The sequence below is a fragment of the Oxyura jamaicensis genome, chromosome 1 (genome assembly GCF_011077185.1).
Source record: "Oxyura jamaicensis isolate SHBP4307 breed ruddy duck chromosome 1, BPBGC_Ojam_1.0, whole genome shotgun sequence".
Classification (NCBI taxonomy): domain Eukaryota; kingdom Metazoa; phylum Chordata; class Aves; order Anseriformes; family Anatidae; genus Oxyura; species Oxyura jamaicensis.
Genome location: NC_048893.1, coordinates 133,437,836 through 133,458,807, shown reverse-complemented (window position 1 = coordinate 133,458,807; position 20,972 = coordinate 133,437,836). Strand labels below are relative to the sequence as shown.

Sequence of the window (20,972 nt, the reverse complement as noted above, 5' to 3'; positions counted from 1 at the left end):
TCACAAACAAAATTTTTATATTCATCCCTAAAATAATACTAAAGATGTTATATCGAAAGAAATTAAATATTGCCTTCAACCAAAATTGTTTTGAACATGAAGAAATTTTCCAGAAAGGAAAGCAAGGATTTTTCAGGTTGATTCCTAGCCCTCCAGAGAATTAAGTCCGTCATTAACCTAAGTCCATACATTTACTTGTATTGCCCTCCTACAGAAACATGTCTTCCTTGCAAGATCAAGGCCATATATTCCTTCTTTTGTAGTCAAAAAAACACTCTCTTAGCTAACAATTCAAATAGTCTGCCCTGGTTAAGTACCTCAAAATTAACTTGCATGGATACTGCTTCATGGAATTAGAGAGAACAATTTCTTAAAAAAGATAGGGAAAAATAAATAGCAATAGTTAGTCAGTTCTGGACTTTTAATTTTCTGAGTTATATTTATTCAAACAATTATGATACATCAACAATATTGTTTTCTTTACCTTGTCTAAGGTTTTCTGCTTTTGCTAACTACAAAGGAATAAGCCCATCACATTAAAAGACCTAATGTCTTCACACATGACTGTTTCTAGTTAATGTCTACTTACACAATGTAGTACCTCAGAAAATTATTTTTTAACTTTAAAGAACTCTTGTGAGCTTCTGCTGCTGTTTCCAGAAACATTTGTTTCTTCCATCACTACTTATTTCTGTAATCAGATATTGAATAGTTGGCATGGGATTTGTATGAAGAACCAGTTCGAAGACAGTGGTTTATTGGACATTATTTGGAAGCTATTGCAGCATTATAGGAGAGAAACTCTAATTCTGTCTTGACCCAAGTGGACTCCAATATTCAATCATACTGTTTGGTCTGCTGTAATTTTACTGGGCTGAAGATCAGTAGTAGTTAGAGACAAACTGCAAGGCAGTGTTTGTGCCTTTTTGAGTTCATTTTAAGAGCTGCACAATGTAAGAGACTATTTGGATCAGACAAACTCCACTATCAGCCTTTCTTAGATCAGAATATTGTCCAGCTAACAGAAAGTTAACTCTTGCACGTAAATAAAGAAAGCATATCACCCGTACAGGTCTTCTAATTCAAACTCCTTCACATGTCCCTGTTGTTGAATGTTGCCTCCATTCTCTTCTAGTATTCCCAGAATAACCTCTGAATGCATTTCCATTTGCATTGAAATTTGTTTCTATTGGATAAAAAAAAAAAAAAAAAAAAGTTATGTACAATATCTGCATTCAATGGTATTACAAATTCTGCTTGAATTCTATTACAAGCATGATACCTATTTGATTTATCTGGGATTAGTAGAGATTACTTCCTCTGTCATGATAACCGAGATACAGAGATCACATTAGTTACCCTCTCCCTATAATAGGTGATCATAAATTTGCTTCACTGTTCTGAGCCCTTATTCTGTTGCTTGTTGCTTTGAAGGATAATATAACTGTGTACCTAGAGTTTATGTCAAAGTCACACTAGCTTTCAGTGGTTGTATTTATGTTTTGGTAAAACAGATTATCTCAACACCATTCTTTGCAATCTTCTTAACTCTTACATTATGTCCAAAGCCAATGTCACTGCTATTTCAGGTGTCAGCATATCTGAGGTACTGATCTGTTCCATATGTTTTATTCAATTTCTCTTTCTTAGATGTGCCATCAACACTCATCTCAGCCACTTGTAGTAATCATCTAGACAATAATTACATAGATATGCTGAGGTCTTCCTGTCAAAAGTGTGTGTGGTGTTTTGTAATCATTTGGGGACAGAGATGTCTTCTTTCTCAATTAGTAATATTTGATATATTTTTTTGTGGTGGTCACTAATTGTTCTATTTTTTTGTTTTATAAAGGGAATAAAAAAAAAAAAAAAAGAAAGAAAAAGAAAAAAGAAAAACAGCATTGAAAGGAACACTTTTTTTTTTTTTTTTTTTTCCCCTGGGAGAAGAGAAAGTGGCATATGAGCTTACATTGGCAATTGTCAGTTACATTCCTGAATGCACTAATAGAAAACTTTAAGATATTGTAGTATAAGTATAGCAATAGAGTTGAGTAGGAAGAGTAAAATGAATGAAACACATCAAAAAAAGGCACTGAAACAAATGTTTTGAATACACAGGATGGAGAAATTCCTCATAACAGTTTTCTATTTCAATGATATGTCCCCAAAACACACAGTTAAGGCACACCTGCACCTTTCCATCACGTTGCAGAAGAATCAGGTAAGAGACAATCTTACTGTGCTTCCTAGAACACAGCTTACTGTGTAGCTTCACCAGAGTTATAGAGATCTAGACTACTGTCTGACTAAAACATTTTTTCCTCTAACTCACACAACCACAGGCAGTAATAAAAAGAATTGAATGTGCCAGCCAAGGAGCTCCATAATTACAGCCACTCAAATATTGAAAATATTTATTTTCTGTTTTGTCCAGTTGACTGAAAATTTTTAACTTGCTGTGAGATAAGCTAGCAAGTGAACTTCCATTAGCATATCATCCTTTCCAGAGTAAATATCTCTGGACATGATTTATCTTGGAGCAGGTACACTCTTGAGGTAGTTTATATTGCGTGCATTGCTGAGCTTCCTCTTACTTGCTGTATGTACACTCTTATTATGAAACAGCCAATGATTTGCACTTTGCCACAAAACCTTTTCCTTTGATAACTTGCCCACATGCTTATACATGTAATACCTCGAACTGTCTATTCTGCAGGGAGTCATGGTGATTGCTCCTTAAAACATTGGTCCATTGAGTGTGGCTATGCTGAAACCCTTTCTCTCTAAGACATACTTGACATAATATTTTCTTGAGGACTTTCTCCATCCTTTGTATGGAAACCATTGTCCTGTAATCTGCACAAGCACTCTATGGGTTTGTTTTTGGTGTTTTTTGTTTGGTTGGTTGGTTGGTTGTTTTTTTTTGGTTGGTTGGTTGTTGTTTTATTTGTTTTGTTTTGTTTTGTTTTGTTTTGTTTTTGGCTTCATTACAAGAACTCTGCATACTGTTTTCCCAGATTTTCTTAATACTGACCTGCTGTTCCTAATGCAAAGTTGTGCCACGCTGTTTGCAAGTAATATCATGTGTGTCAGTGTAGTGAGAGAAAAAGTACAGACGCACTCTACCTGGTGATGAGTATCATCTGCAGCTAACCAAGTTGTGATATTATCTGTAGGATGTGGAACAGGCATGGTTAAAACTTCCAGGCATCTATACCTACAAGAGAGTGATACAGACACACAATTCTAAAATGTCTGCAGGAATTAAATAATATTTTGCAATAGGTGCACCTGCAATGGACACTGGGTGACAATTTAACTGAGTAAGAAACTTAAACACAGAGAGGAGATAACCACTCAAGTGGAGCATGGTCTGTGACCTGTGTGAAAGAAACTATTAATCTAAGGATCACATCTAAATGTAGGTGGTCAGGAACAACATAACATCTTTCAGAGATATTGAACTCTTTACACTGACTATAAAGGGAACTTGATTAATTTGGGGGAGATTGTTTCCATAGGTGCCAAAAAATTATTCATGATTTAGACATTTAAATTAAACAGACGTTAACCATTTCTAAAGCTATACTACATTTTTTTTGGTTTGTTTGTTTGTTTGTTTGTTTCATTACTGACATTTTGCTCAGCATTATTCTGCCTCACTGGTTTTAAATATCTAGAGATTTAAACAGACTCTATAGATATGCACACACATTCAAATTCCAAGAAAAGCAAGAGCTTATGGCATACTACTATGACAAGTATAAAAAATACTCCTATTTTAATAATTTTAAATATTACCTGTAAAATATTGTAATCAAAGGAAGAAACATAAAGAACAGGGACAGGCATTACATCAGAGATGTCTTTTAACTTATTTGAAGTCTAGCACAATTCAAGTTGAGTGTGACTGGTGTTTGCATAGAACCATTAACACATTTTTTGCCAACACAAAGGATTATCTGATGGTTTTCAATGCTATGTAAATTTACCACAGAAGAGATCTATCAGCTGAATTTCTCTCTTGAGACCAGAAGCAATCCTCATTATTTGACCAGAATATTGCTTTATGTTTAGATGCAGATGGCTTTCAATTACATGTTTTACTTGCATGTAGGGAAACATTTTATATTGTATTTTAATGTTAACTCTCTCATAGCCATAGTTTCTTGAGTTTTTGTTTATTAGAAGAAGGTAGAGTTTATGGTAACCTCTTTTATCCTAATCAGCAGTTATTTTAGTCATTAACTAATTAGTTTACTTTTAACACTGGTTCCATTTAAATATTACATGTTCCAAATCTTGATTTATCTTACTATCCTTGCTATCCTGAATTATTTTCTTTTTTTCTTTTTTTTTTTTTTTTTCCCTCAAAAAGCCTTCTCTGTTATGCCAATAGGAAAAATGATGTGTAACTGAAGAGAAAAGTAGTAGTGTCATGTCAGTTGGCTGCATTTATTAGTGATGGGTGGAGGATCACTAATGGTACAGCAATGCAAATTCCTTCTGTCAGCATGACTTTCATTACTTTTTTTTTTTTTTTTTTTGGTAATCTGATCAGCTTAGAGGAAAAGAATGTTGTAGGCAATACCCATGAATTATGAAATGAACTTGGGCAACACAGGAAATGCAATTCATTTTCCAGATGTTCACGTGACGCCCATCTACAAGGGCCAGAGGGTAGACCCAGGGAACTATAAGCCTGTTATTTTGACCTCAGTGCCAGGGAAGCTCATGGAGCAGATTGTCTTGAGCATCATCATGCAGCACTTGCAGGACAAGCAGGCGATCAGGCCCAGTCGGCATGGGTTTATGAAGGGCAGGTCCTGCTTGATGAACCTGATCTCCTTCTATGACAAGATGACACGCTTAGTGGATGAGGGAAAGGCTGTGGATGTGGTCTACCTTGACTTCAGTAAGGCTTTTGACACCGTTCCCCACAGCATTCTCCTCAGGAAACTGGCTGCTCATGGCTTGGACTGGCGTACGCTTTGTTGGGTTAAGAGCCGGCTGGATGGCCGGGCCCAGAGAGTTGTGGTGAATGGAGTCAAATCCAGTTGGAGGCCGGTCACTAGTGGAGTCCCCCAGGGCTCGGTACGGGGGCCAGTCCTCTTTAATATCTTTATCGATGATCTGGACGAGGGGATTGAATGCACCCTCAGCAAGTTTGCAGACGACACCAAGTTAGGGGTGTGAGTCGATCTGCTTGAGGGTAGGAAGGCTCTGCAGGAAGATCTGGATAGGCTGGACCGATGGGCCGAGGCCAACTGTATGAAGTTCAACAAGGCCAAGTGCCGGGTCCTGCACCTGGGGCACAACAACCCCAAACAGCGCTACAGGCTGGGAGATGTGTGGTTAGAAAGCTGCCTGTCAGAGAAGGACCTGGGAGTAGTGGTTGACAGTCGGCTGAATATGAGCCAGCAGTGTGCTCAGGTGGCCAAGAAGGCCAACAACACCCTGGCTTGTATAAGAAACAGTGTGGACAGCAGGTCCAGGGAAGTGATTGTCCCCCTGTACTCGGCTCTGGTGAGGATGCACATTGAGTACTGCGTTCAGTTTTGGGCCCCTCACTACAAGAAGGACATGGAGGTGCTCGAGCGAGTCCAGAGAAGGGCAACGAAGCTGGTGAAGGGTCTGGAGAACAAGTCTTACGAGGAGCGGCTGAGGGAGCTGGGACTGTTTAGCCTGGAGAAGAGGAGGCTCAGGGGCGACCTTATTGCACTCTACAGGTACCTGAAGGGAGGCTGTAGCGAGGTGGGGGTTGGTCTGTTCTCCCATGTGCCTGGTGACAGGACAAGGGGGAATGGGCTAAAGTTGCCCTAGGGGAGGTTTAGGTTGGCTATTAGGAAGAACTTCTTTACTGAACAGGTTGTTAGTCACTGGAATAGGCTGCCCAGGGAAGTGGTTGAGTCCCCATCCCTGGAGGTCTTTAAAAGACGTTTAGATGTAGAGCTTAGGGATATGGTTTAGTGGAGGACTTGTTAGCATTAGGTCAGAAGTTGGACTCGGTGATCTTGGAAGTCTCTTCCAACCTAGACTATTCTGTGATTCTGTGATTCAGTTTTTGGTGTGATTAGTGCTGGTGGCCTGAAAGCAGAACCCACAAGAGCATGGGGCAAAATCACAGTGAGAGAAAGCAGTCAGACTAAGGTGGAAAAATTTCATCTACAGTGGCAGAGATATGGCTGAGATCTGGGTGTGAGACTGGAGCTCCAGGGACTGTGATGTGATCTGTAATGTACTGCTCAGTAGTCTTACATTTAGCACACTTTTGTTAAAACCACAGCTGGTAATGCACAATTATCTGTTTCGTGTAAAAAATAATTCATCTGGGAAGACTGGCGTTTGACTTTAATCCATTGTGTATGGTTTGCTAACCCTTACCTTCATTTTTCCCTGACCTCTCTCATACCAGCAGTTTATATTACATTCCAGAAATGTATATTACCTTCTACATGCACATATCAGCAAACCTCCAAGGAAAATTAGAAGGCAAAGCAATGTGAGGCTTAACAGCATGATGTCCACTGTCTTTTCTAGAAAGAAGAAAGATAATGTTAATAATGTGGGAAAGCATATTTCATAAATAAAATTATATATTAATGACTCATTGCACCATTAATGAACAGCTAAAAATTTAAAGAAATATTTCACCAAGCTTTTTAGATGGAACAAGGGCTTCTGCCTTCAGCATTGTTCTTTTCTTCTCCTTTTAGCCCTCAGCTTTTGCTGCTGTCTCAATCCCCATGTTCCTCTGCATAAATACACTGCATTCTTTCCTTTTCCTGGATTTCTCTCACGCTGTGCATGGCCTGTCCTTTCACTGGATGTTTCCATTGAGCCCTGATTTCTCTGGATATCAGGCTCCATTTGTTCATCTGTCATTGATGCTCCTGCTGCCCCAGCTGCTCCTGGATTCCTGCTGTTGCCACCTCCCATCTCCACACACCATAAGACCCATGCTGCTGCCTCCTCACCCCTTCACAGCTGTAACTGGTTTAAGGTAAAATGAAAATAAAAGCTTTTTGTCAAACAAAATATTTTCTCTGACTCAAGAAGCAACATTTGTTTTTCATTATACTTACCTTTTTAAACCATGTTAGGCAAAGTCCTAAAGAAATGCAAATAAACATTTTGAAATACATATTTATACTGTTCATAAAATGTTTTTTACCTTGCATTCATTCCTCTAAAATAACCCAAATACCAAAATACCAAAGTCTTTGATAGACTCAAAAATGCATTTTTTGGCAAACTTTATTTTTGTTTGATACCTAGCTTTAGAACCGTTACTATTTTGGATTCCTTTGAACTAAGTACTTTGACGAAAAACAGGTAGGGACAGCTCTTAAAACGTTAGTGGTCCTAGGCCAGTTAAAGATTTTAGGACCAATCTAGATCAAATTCAAAGAACAAAAGATCTGAATAAAGGTTCCTGGTTTGAATCCACCTGCAGTTAAAGCCAAGGAAATTAATTTCCACAAATTTGTTGTAAAACCAAGATAAAGCTCTCAAACCTCTGTGTAGAACTAAGTATAAGAACGACCTTTATGTTCTACTAAAATGCTAACCTAATCTTTATTCATTTTAAGCTGAAAATAGAGCTTTCCCCTTGTCTTTTGAGTGCTCAGGAAATATGTTCTGAACAATTTCTGGACTGTGTAACATTAATTCTTTGTTTTGAGGTGATTGTTCTGCAACCTTCTGTTGCTAACCCTGTATCACGTACACACTCAAGAGAAGAGGAAGCAGTGGTCTTTACATAAACCAAACCACAAAGATGTTCGGCCTTCTTGCTTTAACTCATACATTATGAAAAGGTGAAAGAAAAAGAAACACTTATTCTTTTAGATAGACCTTTTAAAGTTTGTTGTTGTTATTTTACTTTTTTATTGATAGATTGATTTTGTTTTTCTATTTTTCTATTTTGTTTTTTGTCATTTTTTTTTCAAATGCAAATGTATAAACTTAGTCACATACAACAGTGGCTTGGCCTGCAAAATTCAGAACACCTCTGAATTTCTATTAACTTCAAAGTGATCTATGAATGCTCAGAAGCTCTAAAAATTAGACCAATTATTTCAAGTTTCTATATATGAATAAAGCTGATCAAACATTTCTCTTTCAGCAGAAAGTTTCTGTACTGAACAGTTCAGTTTAAATTGTTTTATTTTTCAAGGGCATATGCTAATTTTGATGGAAAATGAATGTGTTTCCCATGAGAAAATTAACAAATTCTTTTCATGTCAAATGAACATTTCAGAACAAATATTTTAGTTATGTCTTGAATTATGTTATCTCATTTTGATGTTTCAGCTTTTTTAAAGTGGAGGATGAAATGTCTCTTAAAAATGCATTCTTAAAGAAATGTAACATAATTTCCAGATGAAGTATCAGAATGACATGTGGAAGTAAACAAAAAGCAGGTCAATCCACATTGCTTAAAAACTTTCAGCAGAAAAACTGACACATTCCAAAATAAAATACTGAATGGATGTTTTTCCTTTCAAGTTACTACACGGGAAGTCTCAATATTTTAAAAATAACTGTGTCTGTGAAGTTAGGTATGTGACTTGCATGAAATTACCATGAATGATACTAATAATAACAGTTTTTTAAATAAATAAGTAAATTTAGGCAGCATTAAAATACACTACATAAAGTCTACTTATTATATGTATTCCCAATTAAAAGCAGCCACAATCATTTCACTAAACAGATGCTTAAAGAAGTTTGCCTGAACATGTGATCTTTCAGTGTAATATATTCCATTGATTCATTTTACAAAAGCTACTAATCCTCTCTGAATACAGGAAGGAAGAAGGGAAATATGTTCAGTATGCTCCAGAGGTAAATCAACTTGCTGCACTGAACACATAGAGATATGACATATTATATGCAATGGCAGTCTTGTCTTCCACAAACTTTTCTGAAGGAAAGGAAACAAGCCATGATTGTTAAGCTCCAACAACAGCTGTAGAGGAAGACGGGAAACCAGTGGTGTTGAAAACAGTCGGACTGCTGCAGCTGCTGAAAGAAAGGTTTGGTAGGCTGGAATCAGGGTGGATGACTGCTCAACTCCATTTCCTTCTTCTGGTGAGGGGCTGGCAGAGAGTAAACCTATATTTCCCTACTAGGAAAAGCCCTTCTAATTTCCCCTCCCTCCTCTGTTTACACATCAGCCTGACATGAGGCACCAGGAAGACCTCTTTGCATGCTAATGTCCAAAGCTCACACTCTCTTCCATGAGAAGAAAGAAGCATTTCCAAAGCATAATTCCAGTCTCTGATGGGGTGAAATGTGTCCTCTCCTTCACCATAGTGAGTACATGAAGCTCCTCTCTCTGAGTATTTCAGAAGTGAAATACTTCTGAAAGGAAGTGAATAAATCCGGACTGCAGAGATTGTAGCTGAGAGGTGCCAACAGAACAGTGGGATGTGGTAAGGCATTTGGTGGAGTAGACAGGCTGAATCATATAAACCCTATAACTGAATTTACATTCAATCCATTGCAAAAATATCAGTGTCTGGCTTTTTGTTTCCTGTCTCTTCTGATAAGCATGTATTTGAAACTCAATGAATCAAAAAGACATATGCCAAAAATACACTCTGTTGCATTAAGTATTTATCTTGTATCATTTTATTAACAATAGCATTCAATAGTTTTTCATGTCAACATGCAGAGACAAGTCTATATACATTACTCCACGTAAATATTGAGTGTCACTCATTCCATTATCTAACTTCCCCTTTACCCAACCTGACATTATGAAGCTACTATACATGGAGGCATTTTTCTAATCATGGAAAACACAAGAGTCACTTGTTAGCATAAGAATGTTAAAAACTAGTCATAGGAGGTGAAGAAAAAAACATGGTTCTTGTTTAATTTGTACTAAAGCAAACTGTGAGAGTCAGAGCACATATATTTGAATGTGAGCGTAACTACTTCCTTTCTCTGTCAGATGAAAAATTACTCTCCTGATACAGTAATAGAAATATGTTAAATTTAGTCCTTAAGGACTACATGATTTGATGAGCTTTATGACACTCATGTCAGCTGTCTTCAGCTGAAAGCATCCGTAAAGATGTCCATTGCAGAACAGGCAGGGGGATGTTGTGAGCCATGCATCTGCTGACCATTTTTGTTTTCTAAAGGCTGCCAAAAATCATACAGGGAGAACAGTCCTGTGCTATTAACCCATTAGATCTAACCCATTAGATCAAAGAGTACATTTCTCCACAGCATCTAGAGCTGTGTGACCTGGTGCATGGCATGGATTTCCACACACTGCTACAGTACAGTAATAATAATACAGTACAGCAAAGAGAACAGAAAGTAAATATGTTAAATGATACTAACATATAATGATAAGAGTTATGAATGATAAATATATGATAACTTACCATCTTGAATAATCACTGGTTCACTCCAGTCACTCCATATCTTGTTTCTTATGCATACTTCTTTCTTTGCCCTCACTTGTGCTGTATATTTATTTGCTGGCCTATGAAGTGGATACTCATATTTCTCTGCAGCAACATCTACAATCTATCAAGACAGGTTTAAGGGGTTATTTTAGGTGATTTCACATTGCAATTGAAACAGATAAAAGTCTATGGATGTCAAATACTACTTAACTACAATGTTCTTTATATATCAAGCATAGTAAAAAGAGATTTTCAGAAAAAAAAAAAAAAAAAGTGTTTATATCAGACACAATCTGTCTTTTAGCTGGCATGTCTTAAAACTTAACTCAGGTTTAAAAATTAAGAGGTTAAAACTGAAAAGATGGAAGGAAGTATCATCTGTGTTTAAATGGTCAGAATCTGAAAGCACTTATTCCCTTTTTTTTTTTTTCTCTCTCACACAAATATAGGATGAATACAGTAATAATGAATCCACAATTTTTAAAGGTTTTGTTGTGGGTAGTGTGCTGTCTTTAGTTTTCTGCTAGAAAAAAGCTTTCAGTTTTCAACTGTCTAATCGTGAGGGTTGTCCATTATTTTCGTGACTATTTTGAAACGTCTTTAATTCTGTCTATAAATGAAAGCATGTCCCTTCAAAAGATTAAACATATGCAAGGTTCACCACAGTCTATAACAGAAGGTTCTCAAAATCATTCACCAACTTTGAAAACTGGTGCTAGGTGAAATACACAAACAGTGCTAAAAAATTAAGAAAGGAGAAAAAAAAAAAAAAGAGAGAGAGAGAGAGAGAGAGAAGGCAAAAAGGCAGGAAGCTTCTGCTCAGAAAAATCAGCATTAATGTTAGGAATTTGCAAAGAAGAATACTCAGTATTTCTGAATATGCACCTCAGAAATAAATGGGCTCAGACTCTTTGCATCTTTGGAGTTAGGAAATCATAATGAGGGCAACTTTAAGAAAAGGTGACCTCCTGTTTTCCTTATACTGGTCACAGTATGGATTTGATTGTGTACCACACAACTTCTTTCTCTTCCTTCACTCTTTGTGACCCTCTCTCCAGATCTGTTGCCAGAAACAGATCCAAAAGTACACATTAAGTTTTTCAAAATAAGTAAAAATGTGTGATATGAGGGCTTTCAACAGCAAACTACAAGTAAGTATGATGTTAAGTGCTCACTGCATTCTGTGCCTGAAAATTTGTTCCTAAGGAGCCAGTAATAAGGTCATGTAATTGTAAGAAATTACCAAGGTGCAAGAATGAAAGACATCTTGTAAAATTATGTAGACCATCAGTTATGATGTGCAGTAACTTTTGGTCTACCCAGACCATTCTTGGAGGATATTTGTCTAATCTATCATCAGTAACTCAATGCAAAGTCACTCCAAGCAGCCTCACAAACCTGTTGCCTTGCTAAAGTTTCTTTGGATTTAGAACACTTCTCCTAACTTTTAGCTTACATTTTTCTTGCTTCAAATTTAGCTAATTACTTTTTATCCTACTCACAAGTAGTCATGAGTAAGTATGATACTTATGTCTCATTAATGTCCTTTTATGTACCAGAGGAAGGTTCACACAAGTTACTTACACTCCTTTACTCTAGACTGTGTCCTCCTAGAGCATGTCTTCAAAGCTTCCGCTCATAAAATGTTGACAAAATGAGCAGAAGTTTTGAAAACATGTTCCAGGTGGTGGAGGCTAAAGGGCAGGTTTAGGGTAAATGTTCTCTGACTTTTTTTACAATGTATATATTTTGTGGTGGCACCCAAAACACAATTTGAAATTCTAGGTGAAACTTAGCAGCTAGAAGCGAGAATTAGTCATGACTTACGCGTGACATGCCTATCATATATACTTTAATAACTTTTGACCTTTGTGTAATAACATAGAATTATTGACTCAGTTTGTGGCTCAATGTAATTCACAGACCTTTTCTCTTCAGCTTTGCTGCCTATACATTAATTCCTTATTTTGGTTTTTGCAGATTTGACCTATACATCCTACTCATAGGATTTTCCTTATTACTCAGTTTTGTCTTGTTGATTTCAAACTTACCCAAAATTTCAAATTCAGATTTTATTCCCCATACTGCTTGCTAACCCTTCCTAGCTTTCAGTCACCTGTAGACTTAACTCTCTACTTTTAAGGTTTATCTGTTGGTATCACAATAATATTATCTGTACATGAGTATTCAGCAAGTCACATCTTCTGGTATTCAGAATAAATAAATATAGACTTACATATTTTAATCATTATCTTCTTATGTGGATAAATACCAAAGAAATATCTACAACGCTGTCTATGGAATACCCTAATACCTCAAGTAATTAAGTCTATCTGACAACAATTAATACCCGGCTTTGACCAGGAAACAGAACCTGAGTCTTGCTCACTCATCTCTCTCCCATGTCTCCTGTAACACTGCTGCAGGTTTTTTCCTTACCTTTGTGTCTCAATTTTGATCTACTTTGCTAGCTAACTACCTTTCAATCATTACTACCTTTGATGCTGATTCTCCTCAAATTTGCCTTAAAGCTTCCTCACTTAGCTGATGCCTTATATGCTGCACTTTATTTTTGGTTGACTCTCTCCTATCTCGCCAACCATCTAATCTGTGAAAAAAGCCCAACAGTTTTCCACTGATGTAGGTGTTTATTCTCTTCCACCAGCACCCCAATTTTCCTTTTGTTTCCTTTGCTTTGTTTATATCCTGCATGTGTGTACAAAACAGAGGAACAACTGTGTAAGACAAGAAAAACAGAAGAGGTTTACTCCATGTAAATAAAGATGCTGGGAAAATTAATCCATTTGACATTTCCTTCCAGAGAGTGAGAAGTGTTAGGAAGCTGGAAGGGGGCGGCAGCAGCAAACTGCATACAGCAGAACCCTGCTCCTTAACTCAGGCACATCCTAGCCCTGGGCTGGCAAAGGACCTCTTGCTCCTGGCCCTCCCTTCTTCTACTTCACTTGCTCTGGATCTTGAAATGGCAAAGTAATCTGCTTGCATTGTCCCCAGATGTATCTAGCATAAGTTTTGAAGTGTTATACTTGGGAATGGTTAAGGAGATGATAACTATGTGCGGAGGTGGCCTAGAAGGAGACTACCTGTCTTTCTTCTGGGGAAAAAAAAAAAAAAAAAAAAAAAAAAAAGACTAAAAAGGACTGGGACTAGGAGCTCTGGAAGCTGTTTATCAGGATTAGCTAATTTAGCTAATAAACTAGACATCTGAATAAACCCTGATGTAATATATGAAAATAATTTTATGTGTCCAGTAATGTGTCAACCTTATCGTACTTTTCCTTTCTACAGTGTCTAACAAAGAAGGGATATATATTAATTTAGTCATATGTTCTTTCAGACTTTAATAGTCTCTTTAGCTTAGATAAGCCTTTTATCACTACAGTACTGTGCATTCAGGCATCTTAGCTAAGATTTAGGTTCTTGAAAAAAACACAGCTTAAAAGAGACCTCGAATGAAAACACCAAAGATTCAGAAAATTCACATTCAAACACATATCTGAGTTTTTTAGTATCATATGGTGAGTTAAGTGCTTGGATTTCAGCTCTTTGTGAGTGCAAATGAGAATCTGCATGAAAACATTTCAGCTCTTACTGCTATGTAATTTTAAACCACCAGCTGGCAATGCCACCCTACTGCCACCATACTCCATTAGCAAAACTATAAGACTATTCTATGTTTTACTGTTAAAACTAAGAGAAGGTGCTGATACAACATGAATGATCATTAAATATATAATAAAGCATGTAAACAACAGAATTGATTATTTTAGTGATGTATCTAGAAATAATAACATTGACATGTAAATTGTGAGCACTGTCCTGCAAGGATTCACATGTATTTCACGTGAATAATTCACCAAATATAACATGAATTAAGTATGAGAGAAAAAACTTTGTAAGGCTGACACCTAATTACAAATTTTAGCAACAAATTTATATTGTAATTTAAATGAGCAAAGATGTCTTAGTTTTGAGGAGTACATTGATAGCCAACATAGTTTTATTCTGATGGCAGGAAATCATATGCTTTTAATCAACAGCTTCAGTGCGCTGGAGGGAAGGGATGCCATCCAGAGGAACCTGTGAGGTTCTGATGCTTGAGAGGTGGGCCTGTGAGAACTCTACACAGTTCATCAAGGCTAATCAAAAGGTTAATCAAAAGCCCTACACCTGGGTAAAAGCAATGCCAAGCACATATACAGGCTGGGCAGAAAATGGGTTGAAAGCAGCTCTGAGGAGAAGCACCTGGGGGTGTTGCTTAACGAGCTCAACATGAGCCAGCAATGTGTGCTTGCAGCCCAGAAAGCCAAACGTATCCTGGGCTGTATCAAAAGAAGTGTGGCCAGCAGGTTGAGGGAGGTGATTCTCCCCCTCTGCTCTCATAAGACCACACCTGGAGTACTGCATTCAGCTTTGAGGCACCCAGCAAAAGAAGAACATGGAAGTATTAGAATAAGTCCAGAGGAGAGCTCCAAAGATGATCAAGAGGCTGTAGAACCTCTCATTTGAAGGTAGGCTGAGGGAGTTGGGATTGTTCATCCTGGAGAAGAGAAAGCTCTGGGGAGACCTTACAGTGGCCTTCCAGTACATAAAGGGGGCCTACAGGAAATCTGGGGAGGGACTCTGTCAGGGGGTGGAGTGATAGGACAAGGGGTACTAGCTTTAAACTAAAAGAGGGTAGGTATATATTAGATATTAGGAAGAAATTCTTTACTCAGAGGGTGGTGAGACACTGGAACAGATTGCCCAGAGAAGCTGTGGATGCACCATCTCTGGAGGTGTTCAAGGCCAGGCTCAATGGGGCTTTGGGCAGCCTGGTCTGGTGGGAGGTATCTCTGTCCAGGGCAGGGGGAAGGAACTCGGTGATCTTTAAGGTCCCCTCAAACCCAAACTGTTCTGTGATTCTATGATTCTATCATTCTATGAATAATGTCTTTCTACAAGTAATTAGTTTCCCGTTAAAATGTAACATTATGCAGCTACACTTCAAAACAAACACTTATTCAGTTTCTGTCTAGGTGGAGGAGTGTTATGAAATATCTACAGGTGTTTTTCAAACAAAATACTTATACATATTAAGATTCAGGTGGAACACTGAGAAGACATAGATGTTATCCAGGCAGAAATCGATTCAAAATTCTTGGTGTGTGATAGAATCTTATTTACACTCAGCTTATTTAAAAAAAAAAAAAAAAAGTAATTTCAAAAAGTCACAGAACAAGTGAAAATGTCTGACCTCTGGAGGCCATCAGGCCCAAGACCTGTTCCAACAGTGCCACCCAGCGCAGGCTGCCCAGGCCCATCTCCAGGTGGCTTTTGGAGATCCCCAAGGAGGAGACCCCACGGCCTCTCTGGGCAGCCTGTGCCAGGGCTCCTCACCCGCACAGCACAGAAGTGCTGCCTGGGGCTCAGGGGGAGCCTCTTGGGGGCCTATTTGTTCCCAGGGCCTCTGGTCCTGGCCCTGGCACTACTGACAAGCCTGGCTCTGTCTTCTTTGCACCCTTCCTTCAGGTGTTTGTAGATATTGAAGAGATCCTCCCTTAGCTTCCTCTTCCCTATGCAGAAGATTCCCAGATCTCTCAGCAGCCTTTCTTCATAGGAGACATGCTCCAGTCCCTTCATCATCTTCATAATCATCATCTTAAATTTCTAAGTGTTTTCCTACTTTTCATATTTAACGTCTTTTTTTTTTTTTTTTTTTTTTTTAAAGCAATGCATACTTTAGATTCAAAAACTTAATTTGTTTCACTAGGAATATCTCAACAAACACCAAAGGATATAAAGTGTTTCAGTGTTTTTAAATAACATTTAAAAATGTTTAACATCCTTCAGAAAAACTATGAAAATAACTGTGAATATTTATTCAAGGAAAAGAGCTGCTAAGAGTGAATAAATCTGTATACTATTTCTGTAGAAAAGAAGATAGCTGCAGTTCCAGAAAAAAATAAAATAAAATAAAAAATGAGATAAAGCTGGAGCCTGACCAATACATATTAACTAAAACCTTATGGCAAAACACACTATACAGTGTCTTTACAGTGCAACTGTAGCCATCCAGTTTTTCCTTGTATGAAAAAAATAAGGTAAAATATGCAACTCTTATCTTTGGACAGGAAAGATACAGGAACAGTAATATTTAACATCTTTCAATAACATATTCTTCTGGCTAAAAATTACCTTTCTGAATGAAAGGTTTTTACCCTTTCTTCTGTTTCTCAGTTTTCACAAGTTGATGTCACAAATTGATCAGTAGCAAAAATTCACTAATCTGAGTGATACTAATGTACAATTCAAATCCAAGATGAAAAGAAAAATAAAAAACAAAACAAGCAAAACAAAACAAAAAAGCAGTCCACTTGAATGCAAAAAATAATCTGAAAAATACTTCCTAAAATATGTTGATTTTCTCTTTGTGGCAAGAAAGACAGAAAATGTTGGGCTATTTAAGAATTATCATAAGGTTTCTTTAAAGTTTGTTTGAATTTTAATTCCTTTAAACTTGAAGTGTGCCTCATTTTTATATAATTTATGCTATGATGAGTAAGTACATTCCCCCCACCCAGAATTATTACCTTATGGTCCGTTATTTTCACTTGATACATGAAGCAGTTTTTACTTGCTGAACCAATGGTAGGCGGGGGTTTCCAGTGAATTTTAATACTTCTGCTTTCAAGGGAAACTGAGACATTGATCGGCGGGTTGAGTTTCTCTGAAAATAAGCACAGAAAGTTCTTCTGTACCTCATGCTGTTTCTCATATTTATGCTGATGCAAAACAACAACAACACAGTGCATCGGTCTTTACAATAGAAAACTGTCTGTTTGAACTGGCGTTTCCCACAGGCAGAGAAAGCACTCTCACCGAACAAGATAATTTCTTTAAAAGCGCTGCTCACTGAGTGGTATCCATTTGTGCCTCAAAATAAAGGAAAGCAGTTTCTTTCTTATATAACTTTCCAGGGAAGGTAACAAGGGTGGGCAGGAGGAGCAGGTTCTTTGTTACTCCTTTAGTTTTGGAGGGTGTTGAGAAGACCCCAGAGTAGGCTTTAGGCGGTTTAGGATTATTTCCATTGTGTCTTGTGGGATGCCCCATGTCTGTCTGAGTCCAGTGGTTTAACTTTGAAAAAATGAAGTTTCAGTTCTGACGTGTAGCAGCTTCTGGCAAGTATTATTCACTTTATGAGTTTTGCTGCACATGCTTAAAACATATATTTCTTTTTCAATCGAGCACATGAGCATTTGCTATGGAGGAATTTTTTTTCCTTTGGAGCAAGACAGGCTTAGGAGATATAAACAATAAAAGAATAATTCTTCACCCCATCACTTCCCATCATGAATGGCAAGGCACACAGCAGCCATGTATTTTGTGCAGGGAAGATGGGCAGGGTTGGTAGCAAGGGATGTTTCTCTTCCATGGATTTTAACATTTGGTTTAAATAACCACTTTCTAGCATGGCAAGTGCTGGGGCATTGATCTCAGTCAGGAACAGGTGTGTGCTGGAGTCCTCAGGCAGCATGAGCCCTCTGCAGTTGCTGTTGCATCGCCATAAAGGGAGGAACCACAGCTGCAGTCCTCCAAAAAAGCTCTCCCATCAGAGGCATTTATTCACCACAGGGCTGTGAGAAAAGAGCTGGTAAGGCCTGAGACTGGCATGGCTGCATCATAGCACTAAGGAGAAGACAGAGATAGAGACAGAGAAGCAGAGAGGGAGAGTGGCAGCGCTGCTCCTCCATAAAGCAGCTGTGTGTGTTTTCCTGCAGCTGCATGAACCTGTCTCACTCTATAAGAGTGTGTGTCATGTTAAGGTTTCCTGTTTGGCTTTTCTTTTTTGTTCCCCATCTTGAGAAGTCTCTTCTCTGAGTAATGAGCCCTTGGCAGGCTCCACAAAGTTAGCAAAAGCTTCTTTTGCAACCTCGGGCTTGTAAAGTTTTTCTCTTCCACCCTCCCCTGAAACTAACCCTATTGGCACAGACCAGCCTTGAGGGTCGAGAGGTACCCCAACCATGAAAGGTGAGAAAGGTAAACAGCAGCTGTTTTGTGTTCAGCCTCTGCAGTGGTAAAAACATGTTTTCACCTCTGAGATATTATTTCCAGAGCATCTCACCCTGCTGTGAGTGTACCAAGAGTAGGAATGCAGCCCTGAAGAGGGAGGTTTTTTCAGCCAGATGGGCAGCTAGGGCTGAATTATCTTGGACTGAGTGCAGCACAGGGTTAGCACAAGTCGTGCTTACTCAGGAAGCATGTCATGGTACGTGACAAGAACTGGGCTTGCAGGGGCTGGCACCCCACAGCACCTCCAGGAGAGTGCCTGGACAAGGTTGGCTGAAGCCCAGCTGGGTGTGCTCCTGTTGAAGAAGGGAAGCCAATCACAAAACAGCCTTTCTGATGAGTGTGGTACAAAGGGTGCAACCGCCTTCTCAGGGGGAGAAGACAGCACTGACTTGCAACACTAGAGCCTTGCAAGGGCAAAGCCATGACTTGCAATGTGTGGAAAAGCATCACCTGCAAGCACACTTGGGGTTGCTGCACGCTACCAAAAGTTTGGCAATGGATTTTAGGAGCAAGGTAGGTTTCTGCTCTACACTGGGACAGGAGGGGAAGCTGTTGGCTGAACCAGCAGTGGCTGGCATGCAGCCATACTGATGACTTAATGGAAATGACAGGATGGGCTGGGAGGAAGTGCTGGTGGCCTGGCCTCAGCAAAGGGGAGGCAGTGATATAGGTCTAAACAGGAGGGAGGAGATAGGAATGCAGTGCAGAGAGAGAAGCAGGGAAGCATCAGATGCTGTGACCAGATGTACTTCTCTGCTGGGGAGACTAGGGGGTGGGATGAGACCCAGGCAGCTAGTTTGGAAGTGAGCTCCTCCCAGTTCAGCTATGAAACACCTAATACAATGTCCTGCAGATGGGGGGAGGCTGGGGGGGGGGGAGGGGAACACAACTATTTCCTTGAAAATGTGTCATTTTGCTAAAACAGTACATATTGCTTTTAGCTGGTTCTGGCTGCAGTACAATTCTTTTGGTAAAGCCAATAATTATAATGTATGAGAACCAAAGAGAATACTGTATAAGAACAAAAGAGATCTAGCTCAGGATAGATTTGATAGCTTTTAATGAGTTTTTGCTTTCATTTGAGTTATGCCCAATTCCCATGTCACTGGTCTGAAATATGATCAATACTTTCATGATTTAAAGTATTGAGTCTGCAATCTGTGCTATAACTCAGGAGAATTTCTCACTAATGGGATTAATTCAAACATCACAGTGAAGTAAGGAAAAAAAGTAATCTGATCATTCAGGACCGTCAGGAGTTAAAAATCACTGGCAAAATAATTTTAACTGAAAAATGCCTAGATAAATAGAAATGTTACTGATATTTGAGAATGCTCATATTCTCAGATCAGTTATTAGTGAGACTTTCGTGGGTTTATATTCCTTTTTCTTTATTTCTTTCCTCAGGACTATAAAAGAAAAATAATGATAGAAAAGAGAAAAACTGGAGAAAAGCAGATCATATATATATATATATGTATATATATATATATCAAATTGCATGGAATGAAATCTTTAAAACATTTTCTCACAATATCCAATCATTTTTGAAGGACAATTATAGATAAGCAACGGTATTACTTCAGAGAAAAGGAAATAAAAGCCTTTGAGCCACAATTAATTTTGTTTAATTTTTCTGTAAAATTCTCAGGGATATAAACGCATAGCAGGTCAGAAATAATATTTGACTTTTTCACACTTCCCTCTTTCATTTCTTTGCTTCAAGACCAATAAAATAATTAATAAATGACCTTTTCATAACTGGCAGGAATAGACAATACTTACCTATTTTCTGAGGTAGAAAAGCTTTGTAATAAGAAAGTCCTCTTGAATTATTTTTCAGATCTGTTACAGATATATTTAATTTGATTTTTCTTGATGGCTGGAAATATATGTCTTTCATGTGGCATCCAATATTTTTCTTCCTTGCATTTTTTATATATTGCTGGCATTCAAAATCTTTTCCTGTCTGTCTGTGGAAAGAAAATATGAGTGTTTTAGATGATGTTATAGCAGACCTTAGACAAGGTATAATAGACTTGGGTTAAGCAAATAAACAAAGAAGAGCAGCTTTATACTTATTTTGCACAAGGTCTTTACCTGTATGAAAAAAGAATCTGGCTATCTGCAGGAGCTTCCGCTTTAATGTGCCAGGTGCAATTGAAGAAAGAAATATTATATATGATGCATGAAAGATTCTGAATATATACTGCAACGAAGAAATCAGGAAAAAAGAAATTAGGAAAAATATGTTTATTTTATATGGAGTTTCTTATAACAACATGATGGATGCCTTTACAAACCTATCAGGTATCCTTATTTCTGGAGGATAACTGGTGGATGAGAACAAATGGGTCTTTCAGCTTTTGAGGCCAAGATAACTGAGAAGAACTTCTGCTACCACCAAAAGCCTTACTAACACAGTTAAAGACTTAAAAAAAAAAAAAAAAAAAAAAAAAAAAAAAAAAAAAA

The 20,972-nt window shown here is 38.0% G+C and overlaps 1 protein-coding gene across 1 annotated transcript in view; it reads right to left on the bottom strand.

Annotated features, from left to right (window-relative positions):
• Positions 1-439: 439 nt before the first annotated feature.
• LOC118176545 (interleukin-5 receptor subunit alpha-like) overlaps positions 440-20,972 on the bottom strand; it is a 24,975-nt gene continuing 4,442 nt past the window's right edge. The window contains exons 5-11 of the mRNA XM_035343563.1: positions 20,601-20,709; positions 20,286-20,473; positions 17,021-17,157; positions 10,407-10,551; positions 6,449-6,536; positions 3,127-3,217; positions 440-1,186 (exon numbers count right to left, since the gene is read on the bottom strand). Of these exons, the coding sequence (XP_035199454.1) occupies positions 1,061-1,186; positions 3,127-3,217; positions 6,449-6,536; positions 10,407-10,551; positions 17,021-17,157; positions 20,286-20,473; positions 20,601-20,709 (884 nt within the window). The 3' untranslated portion in view covers positions 440-1,060. The remainder of the gene's footprint in view (positions 1,187-3,126; positions 3,218-6,448; positions 6,537-10,406; positions 10,552-17,020; positions 17,158-20,285; positions 20,474-20,600; positions 20,710-20,972) is intronic.